General features: G+C 43.4%; 2 protein-coding genes across 4 annotated transcripts in view; both read left to right on the top strand.

Annotated features, from left to right (window-relative positions):
* The window catches only part of itprid2 (ITPR interacting domain containing 2), a 31,317-nt gene extending 28,451 nt beyond the window's left edge, over positions 1 to 2,866 (top strand). For both annotated transcript variants that reach the window (XM_084023020.1, XM_084023019.1), the window contains 2 exons: positions 54 to 356; positions 576 to 2,866. In XM_084023020.1, the coding sequence (XP_083879146.1) occupies positions 54 to 356; positions 576 to 683 (411 nt within the window). In that variant the 3' untranslated portion in view covers positions 684 to 2,866. The remainder of the gene's footprint in view (positions 1 to 53; positions 357 to 575) is intronic.
* Positions 2,867 to 3,180: 314 nt separating this feature from the next.
* Positions 3,181 to 13,040, top strand: cwc22 (CWC22 spliceosome associated protein homolog). 2 transcript variants are annotated; one of them, XM_084023027.1, is made up of 20 exons: positions 3,181 to 3,267; positions 4,282 to 4,338; positions 4,429 to 4,667; positions 5,055 to 5,272; positions 5,488 to 5,751; positions 6,087 to 6,215; positions 6,309 to 6,477; positions 6,754 to 6,807; positions 6,933 to 7,068; positions 7,578 to 7,784; positions 7,889 to 7,951; positions 8,037 to 8,135; positions 8,315 to 8,396; positions 8,871 to 8,931; positions 10,004 to 10,081; positions 10,583 to 10,735; positions 10,835 to 10,962; positions 11,226 to 11,327; positions 11,847 to 12,016; positions 12,272 to 13,040. In XM_084023027.1, the coding sequence occupies exons 2-20, from the start codon at positions 4,284 to 4,286 to the stop codon at positions 12,835 to 12,837; spliced, it is 2,973 nt and encodes a 990-aa protein (XP_083879153.1). In that variant the 5' UTR covers positions 3,181 to 3,267; positions 4,282 to 4,283; the 3' UTR covers positions 12,838 to 13,040. The 2 variants fall into 2 exon arrangements, with proteins under 2 accessions (XP_083879153.1, XP_083879154.1); XM_084023028.1 differs by having other exon boundaries at positions 3,232 to 3,252.
* Positions 13,041 to 15,332: the final 2,292 nt, after the last annotated feature.

Below are 15,332 nucleotides of genomic sequence, written 5' to 3'. Positions count from 1 at the left end.
ATTCGTCACACAAAGCTAAAGTTTGCATTAAGGTACGACTGTTTCCTGTCCAGGTGTCGGACCTCCTCAGGGAGCAGCTCATCCTTCAGTCTGAGCTCCGATACGGCGGCCACGCCTCCTCCACCAACCACTCCTCCCGATCCTCCAGTCCAGGCCGAGGAGGAGGAGGAGATGCTGACCAGAAAGGAGGCGTGTATCGGGCCTCCATTAACATAAACCCCGCCCCCCCTCCTCGACCCAACACATACATTGAGGAGGAGGAGGAGGAGGAGGAGGAGGAGGAGTTGCTAGGAGGAGTAGAAGCAGAGGAGGGAGGATCAATCGGAAGGGCGAACCTGCAGCAGCTCATCAAAGAGGTAACGGTGTGTTTTACTAGTTAAAGTGTTGTGTTTTTTACTGCCGTTGTGTAGTTTTTAAAATCTTAACTCGATGAGAAAACATGCGTCTTTCCCATCATGGATGTGTTATGTTCGCTGATGAAAAGTCATGTTTTAAATGTTTGTCTTTTGAACGTAAGAAAACCTTTCATGATACATTATTGGATCATAAGTAAGTAAGTAATGTTGTTTTTCCAGATTCGAGAGAGCGTGACGCAGGAGGTCCGAGAGGAGATCTACAGCGAGCTGCTGGCTGCCGTGTCGCCGCGGCGATCGCCCTTGCCCGGCAGGCGGCACCACCTGTAGTCACGGCAACAGCAGAGCAACCCCCCTCCCTCCCTCCTTTTCACCTTCAGCCTGAGAAATCACAACCAGCAGCACTTGTCCGTCTGTAACACTGTATCACCGAGTAGCACTGTCTGTGTGGAACACTACGCGTCTGTAACACTGTACGTCTGTAACACTGGTGACGAAGACACGAGCACAACGCCGTCATGTGGTGGGCGGAGCCTAAGACAGGACTTTTGTCCCGTTTGTTTTCTTGTGTTGCATGCTGGGAACAGCAGTTCCGGACCCACCTGTCATTCCTAACGTCCTGTTTCTTATTTTTTTCTCAGCTGTTTTGATCAAAGCCTCAAACTACTACCGCTGCCAACTCATACTACAATACTACAACCAGTACTGCTAATAGTACTCTGCCAGTACCGCCACTACTTGTCCTGTGAAGTTTTCTCTCGCCCAGTCTGAGATCAGTCCGTATATAAATGTTAATAATAATAATAATTTAAAGAGATCTTAGAGATAAGGGATTATTCTCCTACAGCTGTCCACATTCCTTCATCGTCATCATCATCATCGGTCGTGTCTGAAATCACTCACTCATTCACTCCTCCCTAATCACTTCACATATGCTGGATGACCATCCCTAATAAAATACCAGCATATTATTTATAATAAATACGTACTGTAAGCTGATTTGTAGTAATTTAAGTTTCGCTTGTAAGCAGTGATGCTGCTTCTATGTCTCTGGCTTTTATTTTGAAAGGGAAGAACAAAAGGAGTAGTTTGTGTTGTGACGCTCACATTAAATATATTATTTACATGGGATTTTGTCTCACTCTGCTACCTCTACTCTGCTCTCATCCTTCTGTCATTTTACCTTTGGTGCAATGCATGATGGTCTATGATGCTCGGTAAGCGACCATCAGTTGTACTCGCTATAGTGAGTAGTGAGTGATTTGGGACGCGGCCATTGTCATTGTGCTTCTGCTCCTCATTCGCACTAGAATGTCAGTTTCTGCATTGTTTTTGTTTTCTGATTTATGCTAAGCTAAGCTAGGCTAGGCTAGGCTAAACAAATCCTGAACTGAAAGGATTTCACAAAAAAATGTCGTACTGTCCCTTTAACACTCGCTGCTTTGTGTGCTTTGTGTCGGTTGTCAGAGAGCAAGTGATGAGGTTAGTGTGTGTGACGTCATGAGGTACTTGCGGAGGTCAAGGGTCACTCTGCAGCAGCAGCAGGTTTCGGTAGGTTGTCATGGTGACAGCGATGATGATGATGGTGTTGATGATGACGCAGTGAGTGTAGCACAAGCTTTTTACGACGTCAGCGTGTTAGCTTCCCACTGTCGAAATCTTTTGTTGCAAGTCTGTGCAATAATATCAACATATTTATATTTATATGTATATATTGATTACTGAGATTCAGTCAATAGATGATCAGTAAATCAATGCAGCACACGTCCGATGCAAATTAATATGCAGCTCGCCGGTTTTGTTGAGACTTCAACATGATTGATCATTGAACAATGAATCACTAACGACCAATTACTCTGTTCTCTTAAGCATTAAAGCCCGGGAGTGACACTGCAAATCAAGATAAACGCGCTCCTAAATAAATATATTTTTAAAATATAAATAAATATTCTTTGTTGAACAGCGATTCCCAATATTTCCACACAGACTCCCATTCGAATTTTTTTAAATTAAATTTAACTTACTGAAAGCTTGAACTTTTGGAAAACAATTTATTGACTTTTTGTTTTTGTGGATGTTAATTTTAGGATGTTTGGGAACAATTCATGGTGAGGAGAATCTGGGTTTAAAGGTCCACTTATTAATGATTCTGAATGTTTTAAATCATTATTCACTCATCCTTAGAATCCGTATTCTAATCATCATTGATTGACTTTGTGTTGTTGTTTTTAAACCTTTTTTTTTTTTTCACTTATCACAAACTTGCAGCTCTGCTGGACCAAAACTCACTGTGAGCTCTAACCTGCTTTATTATTAGTTTTTAGTTTTTTTAACTGATCAAGAAAATCCTTCGTACACTTCTAATTTCACTTCACTGTTTGACTCTCGGTGTCTATTAATTTCTATTGATGTCTATTAATGAAGATATGTATTTTGTATTGCTGTCACTGGGATGCAGGGGGAGGGATCACTCTGTAGACATGAGAATAATAAAGATGTATTTATTTTCAGTACAGACGAGTGATGCTTCACTTCTGTGTGTGTGTGTGTGTGTGTGTGTGTGTGTGTGTGTGTGTGTGTGTGTGTGTGTGTGTGTGTGTGTGTGTGTGTGTGTGTGTGTGCGCGCGCGTGCGCGTTTGTGTGCGCGCGCGTGCGCGCTTGTGTGCGTCCAGCCTTAAACCATCCATACATAACGTCCATCCATCCATCCAAACCTCCTCGAGGAAGTTAGTATTATTATTATCCTCTAGGGGGCGATACAAAATAACAGCCGCTCTTTTCAAGCACCCTGAGGACTTTTATTGTGAAATCCAGAAGCCATCCGTTACCCGGAAGTGTTTTTAAATGATCGTAGAAAGTTTTCCGCCAGAAGCGCGACTCTAATTTAACGGACGAAAAGGTGGGAAACACAGCGGTAAGAGGACATTAAAAGACAAAATAGAGGTATTATGTCTCTCTAAAGACGGAGAAGGTAAAGTCTTGAGTTTTGTTTAGCTCCAATAACTAGCTAACTTGGCTCAGTAGCCGAAGCTAAGATAGTGTTAGCTCACGAGCTAACGTAAGTTCAGCCAAACACACATGGCGATAAAAGCCACTTGTTAGTTGGAGTTTTAAAAACAGGAGATATTGTTTTATTACCGATCAACACGACTCATGTTGACGTACGTTTGTGTATTTAACGTTAATTATATCGGAGACATATAAGCAGCGTTAGCTGTACCTGTTCGTTAGCTTCCGCTACGTCTAAACTCCTTTTATAAGATTTGATAAGTTTACAAACATTTAACATTAAATATAAAAAAAGATTAGTGAACTAAACAAACAAAACACGATGTTCGTTTCTTTGTGCTGTGGTTCAGAAATATCTGTCTGACACACAGAGACGGCACAGAAACATAATAGTCCTGGAATATTATTTACATTATATTTATATAAGTTTATTATTATTATTGTTATATAGGTTGTTAATAGCGGAATGGACAGTTTGCTTGATTTGTTTAATGTCTGTTTGTTCATCAGGGTTTTCTGCTTTACCTTACGTGTGATGTCATTTAAAATATGATTTTTATTAGAATAATATATTTGTGTGCATATTTAATTATCTTCAAATATGTTTTTGTTTCTAATTTCACATGACCCATGATTTTTATTTATTTATTGAATGCTATTCATTTTTGTTAATGTGTTGTAAATAGCATGGTATATGGGGGGCACATATTCTAACTTGCTTTATATTGTTATTTATTTCATCAATATTCTTTTTTATTTCATTATAATTTTATTTTTTAAGATCGGTGGGTATCAGGGTAGATGGGCTTGGGAGAGCTTTGTGTTTGTGTGAATGTATTTTGTGTTTTGTATTCTGTGTATATTTGTGCTGTGGACCCCCTCGAAGGGCTTATCCTGCTAATAAACTTTACATTTTCAGGTATGGACTCTCCAGGCAGAAGTCAAAGTCCCGTTCCTGCACAAAAAGAAGAAAGTGGTCAGTAAAACCTGCTGTCAGTGTTTTATCTTGTTGCAGCAGTAGCTGTTGTTTCATTCATTCATAATCATGTCATCATACTGTCTTCAGGACCGTCGGAAGGCGAGTCCAGTCCTGCAGCGGAGAAGCCCAAACAGGCCGACTCGGTCGAGGGAAGCCCCAAAGAGAAGTCGCCCCCCCGGGCCAGTCCGGCGGGCCGATCCCCCTCTGGGACTCCGGCCTCCGGGAGTCCTGCGTCCAGCAGCTCTGATGACGACAGCAGCAGCAGCGATGAGGATGAACATAACGGGGCACTGAGGAAGCTGAGGAGCAGTGTGGCTCAGATCAAAGTAAGGTTTGATTTGTGTTAACATGCTCTGATTATTGACTTCCTGCTGACGTTTGGTGACGTCTCAGGTCAGGCTTGGAAAAAACCTTCTGCTGGAGAAGCTTGATAATCTTTGCAGGAATAGAATCTGTGAAAGGAGAAATGTTTCTGTGCCGTGAGAAATATAAGTCCTCACGTCTGGTCGGATATCAGCACTGATCTCCTGTGTTTGGTTGGAAAATACTTAAAATCAGCTTAACTTTTATTTATATATATATATATATATATATATATATAAAATCATATATATAGACATAATCAGATATATAGATATTCGACTTGGATCCTTTTAAGTTGACCAAAGTCTAAAAGAAATACCGCTGACACACTTTGTTTATTTCTTCTTCAGAGATCAAAATCTAAATCCAGGTCCAGAGATCGAGACAGATCCAATTCCAGGGAGCATGACAGATCCAGGTCCAGAGAGCGTGACAGGTCCAGGTCCAGAGAGCGTGACGGATCCGGATCCAGATCCAGGTCCAGGTCCAGAGAGCGAGACAGATCCAGAGGACGAGACAGGTCCAGAGACCGAGACCGGGGCCGCTACGACAGAGGACGCTATAATCGGTATCAAACAGCACAGCTTATTAGTGGATTTTTATCAGTTAATAATTAGGTGATCAATATGTTCGAGATCTTGTGAAAGTAAATAAAACAACATCATACCACAGTTGTTCAAATATTGACTAAAAAATAAACAAAAACACACAGATTGACCCGAGAGCAGCAACATTCTTTCTTAAGTGTCTGTTGTCTCTTCCTCTCTCTTCTGCTCTGCTCAGGGATCGCTATGACGATCGCCGTGACGACAGGGACGGGCGTTTTGACCGGTGGCCCAACCGGGACGGGGATTCGGATCGCAGGAGGCGAGGGCGCTCCGGCTCCCCTCCACCGGACCGGGAGCAGGCGGCGGCGGGGGCGGCCGAGGAGCCGCCGGTCAAGAAGAAGAAGGAGGAGATCGACCCGATCCTGACGAGGACGGGCGGAGCTTACATCCCACCGGCCAAGCTGCGTATGATGCAGCAGCAGATCACTGACAAGACCAGGTAAGAGGGGTTTTAAATGTCTCACCTTTAAGTTGTAGTTCACTTTCATGTCATCCATCAGGTTGGAGAGTGATTTGACTTGTTGCATAGTCAACATTTAAATATATAAACCATGAGAAACACCTTTTATCTTTTGGTTAAAGTTGAATTATCACTGTGGTCAAACATTTGAATCTGGTGCCCAAGTCTGAATTCATTTTAACTTGTAGCTGTGATCATCTCAGCTCTGACTACCGGAGATGTGTCACTAACTTACTACAGTCTCTACTGTTGCATTTTAAACCAGTGTTAATGTGTGAAATGTGTGTTGTCACCCCGCCCGGCCTCCTGTGCAGCCTGGCCTATCAGAGGATGAGCTGGGAGGCCCTGAAGAAGTCCATCAACGGTCTGATCAACAAAGTCAACGTGTCCAACATCGTCTTCATCATCCAGGAGCTGCTGCAGGAGAACATCGTCAGGGGGAGGTGAACGACGACGCCATCGCACTTCACATCAGCAATATTCAAATCTAATCCTCTTGGCTGACTTCCCACTGTAACTACCTGTCTGTCTCTCAGGGGTCTGCTGTCTCGCTCCGTGCTTCAGGCTCAGGCGGCGTCTCCCATATTCACCCACGTGTACTCGGCCGTCGTCGCCATCATCAACTCCAAGTTCCCTCAGATCGGAGAGCTGATCCTCAGACGCCTCATCCTGGCCTTCAGGAGGAGCTACCGCCGCAACATCAAGGTACCTGTGTGCCCGAGTGTATGTCTGTCTACCCGTCTGTCTGCACGTCTGTCTGCACGTCTGTCTGCCTGTCTGGCTGCACGTCTGCCTGAAGCTGCATGGGACCGAATGAAAAATGTCATTATCGTGGCCAAAATAATTGCCATTCCCGATATTATTCCGATTAAAACTATTAAAATTGCACTTAATCGTAATGGAATCACTTTATATTTAGTTAATAAACAAATGTTTTTATTGTTTTATGTATTCAAACTTTTGTGTTTCCTGTTTTTCCAGCAACAGTGCCTCACAGCCTCCAAGTTTGTTGCACATCTCATCAACCAGAACGTGGTACGTCCCGCTGCCGACTTCAACACCGACGGAGGGTTTGAGTGTTTGTGTTCAGCTCTAATTAACCTGTCTGTCTGTCTGTCTGTCTGTCTGCCTGCCTGTCTGTCTGTCTGTCTCGCCCTCAGGCCCATGAGGTTTTGTGTCTGGAGATGCTCACGCTGCTGCTGGAGCGTCCGACTGACGACAGCGTGGAGGTCGCCATCGCCTTCCTGAAGGAGTGTGGACTCAAGCTGACCGAGGTGTCGCCGCGAGGAATCAACGGTAGCTACGGCAACGCCGCCACGTGCATGTGATGTCATACGCCTCATCTTCTCTCCTAGTTTCCTGTCAGCCTCTTCGCTATCGACCCATTTTAATCATTCATTTTCTGTTTCAAATTTTCTTTTAGACATGTTTCCATTTTTACATTTCAGTTTAACTTTTGCATTTAAGGTTTCTTTCTTTATTTTTTTGCTATTTCACTATATAATTAAAACATTTTTAACATTTCATTATTATTTTTTGAGTATTTATTTTAATGAATTAATGAGCACAACAGATCATATATGAGTTTGCCTAATTTTCATCTATTATAACCTTATTATCCGGAGGACAATAATGATTTTATATATTTTTATTTTACTCTGTCCCTTTTGAATTTAATTCTGGAAAAACAATTTAAAAATGAACACCAGCGTTCAGTCATTTATTTCTGTCGAAACTAGAAAGAGGACGGTTAGTTGGCGTTTCTGTGTACATAAAGTTTAAAAACTCCCCGTCTCTCTTTCCAGCCATATTTGAGCGTCTCAGGAACGTCCTCCACGAGTCGGCCATCGATAAGAGGGTCCAGTACATGATCGAGGTGATGTTTGCCATCAGGAAGGACGGCTTCAAAGATCACCCGGTGATCCCGGAGGGTCTGGACCTGGTCGACGAGGAGGACCAGTTCACCCACATGCTGCCGCTGGACGACGAGTACAACACCGAGGACATCCTCAGTAAGCTAAGAGAGGAAGGGGGAGGGGCTAGACCTGAATCTGCAAGTCTCTCTGCAGTAATAAGTGTGTGTGTGTGATTCTAAAGTGTGTGTGTGTTCGCTCAGATGTGTTTAAGTTGGACCCGGACTTCCTGGAGAACGAGGAGAAATACAAAACCATCAAAAAAGGTAAGAACCTGCACAAGCATCAAACCGTCCAATCAGCTGTCACGTTCCGTTACGGTTTAACCAATCAGCTGTCACCTCCCGACAGATATCCTGGACGAGGGCAGCAGCGACTCGGGGGAGGAGGGCGAGGAGGGCAGCGACGAAGATGAAGACGCCGAAGATGAGAACGCCGAGGAGGGAGGAGGTGAGGTCATCGTGGTTACGTTGCATTATGGGAAATGTAGGATCATGTGTTTCTGGAGCCGTTCTATGGGGAATAAAGGTGTTTGAAGCCTCTCTGACTGTATTTACTGTTCAATATTCTGACATTATAATCTCATTATTAGATTTACATTCTATTAAAGATGCCTTTCTGTCTCTCAGAGGAGAAGGTCACCATCTTTGATCAGACAGAAGTCAACCTGGTGGCTTTTAGAAGAACCATCTACCTCGCTATCCAGTCCAGGTACACACACACACACTCGCACACACACACACACACACTCTCTCACACTCACAAGTACACACTGACAGATGCACACTCAGTCAGTGACTCAGTTGTCTCTCAGGGTGCTGGCAGTTATTTACAGCTCCTTCTATATTTGATGGACTTGGACTAATATTTAAAGCTGTGTTTGAAGCTCTGTGTGTGTGTGTGTGTGTGTGTGTGTGTGTGTGTGTGTGTGTGTGTGTGTGTGTGTGTGTGTGTGTGTGTGTGCGTGTGCGTGTGTGTGTGCACGTGTGTGTGTGTGTGTGTGTGCACAGCCAGCCTACTTACCATGGTTTAATTGTAGAGCAGCACACAGATTTGGAAAACCGGATGAAACACTGAAACAGATTGAGAGAATGACACACGAACGGGAACACACACACACACACACACACACACACTTCTGAGCTCACTGATATACATCGACTAATTGATTGATTGTTTCTGCAGTTTGGACTTTGAGGAGTGCGCTCACAAACTGATCAAGATGGATTTTCCTGACAGCCAGACGGTGAGTCCAAAAACACACACACACACACACACACACACACACACACACACACGGCAGATTTAAAAGGCTTCAGTGAAACAAATGAGGATGAACAAGCCAACACACGGTAAACGGAGGTTATTGACGACAGCTGTTGGATACAGATCTAGATGCTGAAATAATTAGTTGATTGATCAAGATAATTAATCTAAAACCACTTTTGACAATTAGTTAATTGTTTTAAATGTATTTATAAAGCAAAAAAAATAAATTAGGATTTGATAATAATAAAAAAAAGTAATACCTCTGACCAGAAGGTGGCGCTGATGAATTATTTCACTGTTTGATAAGAGAGCTGCTGTGAGGCACATCATGTCAGAGGACAATGCGCTCTGTGTGATGCTGCTGTTGTCGTATCTTTGTGAGGACCGGTTTGTGTGTTTGACCTTTGCCCCGACGGCCTCGACACCTCAGACTGACGTGAAGAAGAATAAAATAAAACCTACGCTTGACGGCTGGATGGATGTTATAAAGACTGAAGCTATGGCTCATAGACCTGCATAAAGTACAAGAATAAAAGTCAGTGTGGTGAAAGAAATTATTTAATAATTAATATTTAATCAGGATAATAGTGAGAAGTGGAAAAATAGAGCCTGATTTTTAAAACTTCAGGATACAAAAAAACACATTTTTATTTATTTATGCAGGGGAACCTCATGAATAATTAATACTATTATCTACTACTTTCTCAATGCGTGACTTTTCTCGTCAGTAACTCCTCCTGAGATTAAAATGGATTTAACTGTCATCTTTACCTCGAGTCTCCGTGTCGAGCCTCGTCTCTGGGATTTCACACCTGGCTGCTGCATTCACACATCGTTTGAACTTTGACCCCGTTTAACACTCTCGGGGGAATCCACATGAACATGACAGAAAAAGTCAGACGTGTGTTCAGAATGAGGAGTCAGCTACACTCTTATTAAACTCAAACGTTGTAGAAGTACTGCACACCCTTCAGATGTACATCAACAGTTGGATAATCTCTGATCTTTAATGCGTGTTAATGAAGGTATTTGATGTTTCTGTTTCACAGAAGGAGCTGTGCAACATGATCCTGGACTGCTGCGCTCAACAGAGGACCTACGAGAAGTTCTTCGGTCTGCTGGCCGGGGTGAGACGCTACGGTCCACTCTGTACAAACACCACATTTATTTCCAGCGAACTCACAGAACAGACCGGGAGGAAATACTGACAGACTTATTCATGTTATTTTTTTGGCTCTATTGCCACTGAAAAGGATTTTTAAACTGGATGTCTGCTCTCCACGTAGTCGAGGCATCTGATTTGTCGTGATTTAATAGCAATAAACAGATAAAAATGATGCCGAAGTCACTCCCTAATGATGAGGATTTGTAAAAAGTCTGAAGTCATGGTATGTTAGTCTGTCTGGAAGACGACAAGCAAACAACTTTTAAAAACGCTTGTTTTCTGAATGGAGTTTTGTTCGGTTTGCATTGACTTTGCTTTGTGTTTACAATGATAGTACTGCAGGTATTTGCATGCTTCTAATCATTATTGATAAACTGTCTTTAGCCCTGTATGTAACACAATACGTGACTTATGATCTGGTCGATTGATCACCCTTTAAAAATCATCTAAACTCTGTGTTCAGAGGTTCTGCCTGTTGAAGAAGGAGTACATGGAGAGCTTTGAGGGGATTTTCGCGGAGCAGTACGATACGATTCACCGGCTGGAGACCAACAAGCTGAGGAACGTGGCTCGCCTGTTCGCCCACCTGCTCTACACGGACTCTGTGCCCTGGAGTGTGAGGACACACACACACACCCACACCCACACACACACACACACACACACACACACACACACCAGCCTGGCTGCTCTTCATCGTTTGTTTTCTCACCAGGTGTTGGAGTGCATCCGGATGAGCGAGGAGACCACGACGTCGTCCAGCAGGATCTTTGTTAAGATCCTTTTCCAGGAGCTCTGTGCCTACATGGGTCTGCCCAGACTCAACCAGAGGCTCAAAGACCAGTACGAACACACACACCACACACACTCTGAAACACCAGGTCTCCAACGCTGGATATGTATACGAACTTTAATACTTCAGGGAAATTATTCTGAGCACTGAAGATCAGAGAAGGAACTAAAGTTTGGGAATGAATAGACGTCTGTTTGATGGGCTGTTTGTCCTCTTACTGGTCGGAGGTGAAAACAAACACACAAAGGTCATATTTAATGGTGTGTGTGTGTGTGTGTGTGTGTGTGTGTGTGTGTGTGTGTGTGTGTTTCAGGACTCTGCAGCCGTTCTTTGAAGGTCTCTTCCCTCGTGATAATCCCAGAAATACTCGCTTCGCCATCAACTTCTTCACCTCTATTGGACTGGGAGGACTGACGTAAGCAACACATACAAACACACTCTATAAATACACACACACACACACACACTTTCAATATACAATTTAGCCAAACATCTGAGGCTAAATATTTTCCGTTGGAATATCTCATTTCTGAATCGTAATTTTAAACTAAAGCTAAAAGTGTGATTGTGTCACACCACTTAAAATTATTTTATTTTGGTATTATTATTTTAAATTAAAAGATTTGGGCTAAAATAAGTGTAAATTTTAGCCCAAATCTTTTACTTTAATTTAAGATAATAATTAAATAATTTAAAAGTGGTTAATCCATCCAGCCAGGTCCAAGCTTTGGATTAAAAATGTGATATACTGTAATAAATAATAGTATGCAGGTTATACAGGCATTATATCACATCTATGTGTGTATTAAAAACTTTAATCTAACTTTTATGTTTGGATGATAAAAGGAGAACTTTGCTGTGAATGTGATGTTTGATAGTCGAGTGTTTTTGTTAAATTGTCCTGTTTGTTCACATTCATGTCTCTCGCTCTCAGGGACGAGTTGAGGGAACATTTGAAGAACGCTCCCAAGATGATCATGACTCAGAGACAGGAAGTGGAATCCTCGGACTCGGACTCGTCCTCCTCATCCTCCTCTTCCTCGTCGTCCTCCTCGTCCTCCAGCGAATCAGATTCCTCGGACTCGTCCAGCAGCAGCAGCTCAGGTACGTCCACGTTCATTCACTAAAAAGTGCATCTTTGTATATTTTTACCATTTTATGCTACAAAATATAATCAACTAATAAATTATGAAATGTCTTACACATTAATGCATCAATGATTATAATCCAGTAATATAATATACTTCTCAAACGTGCCGTTCTGCATGATGAGTACTTTTACATTTACTTTTGGTCATTTGAGTCGTTGAAAACAAAAAGGAGAAATATGTATTTGAAATGTGGCCCTTCGTCCTCCAGACTCGGACAGCAAACACAAAAAGAAGAAGAAGAGAAAAGGACAAAGCGTGGAGAAAAAGAAGAAGAAGAAGAACGTGGAGGACAAGAAGAAGAAGAAGAAAGTGGAGGAGAAGAAGAAAAAGACGAAGAAAGACGAGAAGCGAGCCGAACGCAAGAATGAGGAGGATGACGACGACAGCGACGACGAGAGGCAGGGGAGGAAGGACAGGAAAGGCCGTGCTCGTGAGGTGGAGGTCCATGAGCGTGCACGTGAGGTGGAGGTCAACGAGCGTGCACGTGAGGCCGAGGAGGGTGCACGTGAGGCCACCCGCCGGGGCAGACGAAATGAAAGGGAAGAAGAGGAAGAAGAGAAGGACAGGAGGCGAAACACGGACTTCCAAGGCCGACAGAGAGACGGGGAGAGGGAGAGAGACAGAGGGAGGGAGGGGGAGAGAGAGCGAGCGAGGGAGAGAGAGACCGACGAGAAGAGAGAGAGGGAGAGAGAGCCAGAGAAGCCGAGGGAGCGAGAGAGGAATAAGGAGAACAGAGACAGGAACAGAGAGAGAGAGGAGAGGAGGAGGAGGTAAAAACCCTTCATCCCTCACTTCTTCACCTCACCCGTCACTCTGGTGTTTATGGTGTTGGGACCCGTCTGTCTCTCTTTGTGCCCGTCTCTCTGTCTCAATCTGTCTGTCTGTATTTTCTATTAATGATTCTTTTGTTGTTGAAATTTGGAAAAAAAGTAAGAAAAAAAACCCATTAAAGTTGCTTTAGATGTTTTTAAAAATCAGATTCTGTTTCAACTGTTTTCAGCTCCTGCACCAGTTTATTTCATCACTCAAAAACCAGCTTTTAAAATGTTTAATTATCATCAATGTAGATGTTTATTTTTCCAAAACACATTTTTATAAGCTTTTTAAGAGAAACTCACTCTCAATTCACTATACTGCTATTTAAATGTGAAGGTTTTTAACCCAACAAGAACATAATGAATTGAAACATTGATGAGTAACGGTGATAATCATGATCTCAATATGAAGCCAGACTCTTCTGGGCATCGTCCATCATGGTTTGTGTGAAATGTCTCTTAATGATCTACAATGAAGCTGCAGCCTGGTAGCTTAGCATAGCAACGGTTCTGAAAAGTGAAGCCAAAGCTGAGTGCCTTAAAGCTGCATTCTCCCATCTGGCCACCAGGGGGCGACTCCTCTCTGGTTGTATAGAAGTCTATGAGAAAATGGTCCTACTTCTCTCTGCTGGCCACCAGGGGGCGACTCCTCTCTGGTTGTATAGAAGTCTATGAGAAAATGGTCCTACTTCTCTCTGCTGGCCACCAGGGGGCGACTCCTCTCTGGTTGTATAGAAGTCTATGAGAAAATGGTCCTACTTCTCTCTGCTGGCCACCAGGGGGCGACTCCTCTCTGGTTGTATAGAAGTCTATGAGAAAATGGTCCTACTTCTCTCTGCTGGCCACCAGGGGGCGACTCCTCTCTGGTTGTATAGAAGTCTATGAGAAAATGGTCCTACTTCTCTCTGCTGGCCACCAGGGGGCGACTCCTCTCTGGTTGTATAGAAGTCTATGAGAAAATGGTCCTACTTCTCTCTGCTGGCCACCAGGGGGCGACTCCTCTCTGGTTGTATAGAAGTCTATGAGAAAATGGTCCTACTTCTCTCTTGATGTATTATCTCAGTAAACATTGTAAACATGAGTTTATGGTCTCAATCTCTAGTTTCAAGTCTTCTTCAATCCAGCATGATGTTCATTTAGTACATTATGGTCCATTTAGAGTCCACCAGACCAGAAAGCAGGGGATGCTTTAGGGGGCGGGGCTTACCTGCTGATTGACAGGGGGCTAACAATGAAATACAAGACACTTGGCTGTAAAGTTGTCGTGAGTTAGGAAGTTAACTGCTAATGGCTTCACCCCAGAACAAACAAACTCTGGATTATTCTGGAGGTAAATGACTTCAAAACCCAAAGAAAAGATTCAAAAACTCTCCTTAACGTTGAACAGAAAAACGGCGGCAGCAGCAGGTGAAGACCAGCTGGGTATTACAGGTGCGAAGGCCTCATCTGTTTCAGGTTTTACCACTTGAAACCGATATAGGTCATTGAAGGCAGCGTTTGTTGACTGTAAGCAGTCTCGCCTCCTGAGCCGACGCCAGCAGTTCGCTTCACTCGTTTCCTCGACAGGAGCCGCGCCGTTTTCTGACTGTCTGACCTTTCCGGGAGGAGGAGCTTAAAAAACAGGTAAACTCAGACACCTTCCACCCACATGAGAAACATCCATCATTATAAATGTGTGAATGCTCACCACTTTGATGTCACCTGTAAATGTAGAATATGACGCAAATTAGTGAAACATGCTTTAAAGCTAAAAAATAAAACTGCAGCAGCTTGTCCCAGCCCCTCCCTCCCCAAAAAGCCTGATTGGTCAACCTTTACCGTAACCAGATAAGAGGAGTTGTTCTGCCAAGGAATAGTGATAAAACTAATTTTAGCCTCTTGTTCTTCAGCTCCTCTTCCTCTAGAAGGACATTTACGTTTGTCGTTGGTTAAAAACCAAAGTGTACGAGTTTATTTACAGCAGGTTTTGTCATCTTTGGACGGAGGCTAGCTCGCCGCTTCCAGTTTTACGTCTCATGTTTAGTGTGTGTTTGTACTGGTTTTACTGGAGACGTTTCTCTCACACACTCTCTATGTATCATTGCACAACCTTGATGTGGTGTTCAAGGTGAGATGGGGGTGTGTGTGTGTAAGTGGGTCGCTGCAGAGCTGGACTGTGATTGGCTGGATGTACCGAGGAGCAGTTGGTGTTCTGCTGCTGCAAATGGAGGAACAGATCCACCGGGACCTGCAAGGAGCTCGGGCAAACCACGGTGAGAACCTGAGGGGGGATCACTGAGAAGATGATCTCCATCTTTTACATCTCAGTATAGAATCCAAATTCACTCAGGTGGCAACCTTGATCAAAAGTTGCTGTAAGGCCTGTAGTGCCTTAAAGGAGTCATCACCTGGAAATCGCAATTTCTCTTGTTAAAACATGCATATCTGTGTTTGACCTCAGTTGAAACTTGCCTG

The sequence above is a fragment of the Eutrigla gurnardus genome (assembly GCF_963514095.1).
Source record: "Eutrigla gurnardus genome assembly, chromosome: 12".
NCBI classification, from domain to species: Eukaryota; Metazoa; Chordata; class Actinopteri; order Perciformes; family Triglidae; genus Eutrigla; species Eutrigla gurnardus.
This window is presented reverse-complemented; position numbering and strand designations above follow the sequence as displayed.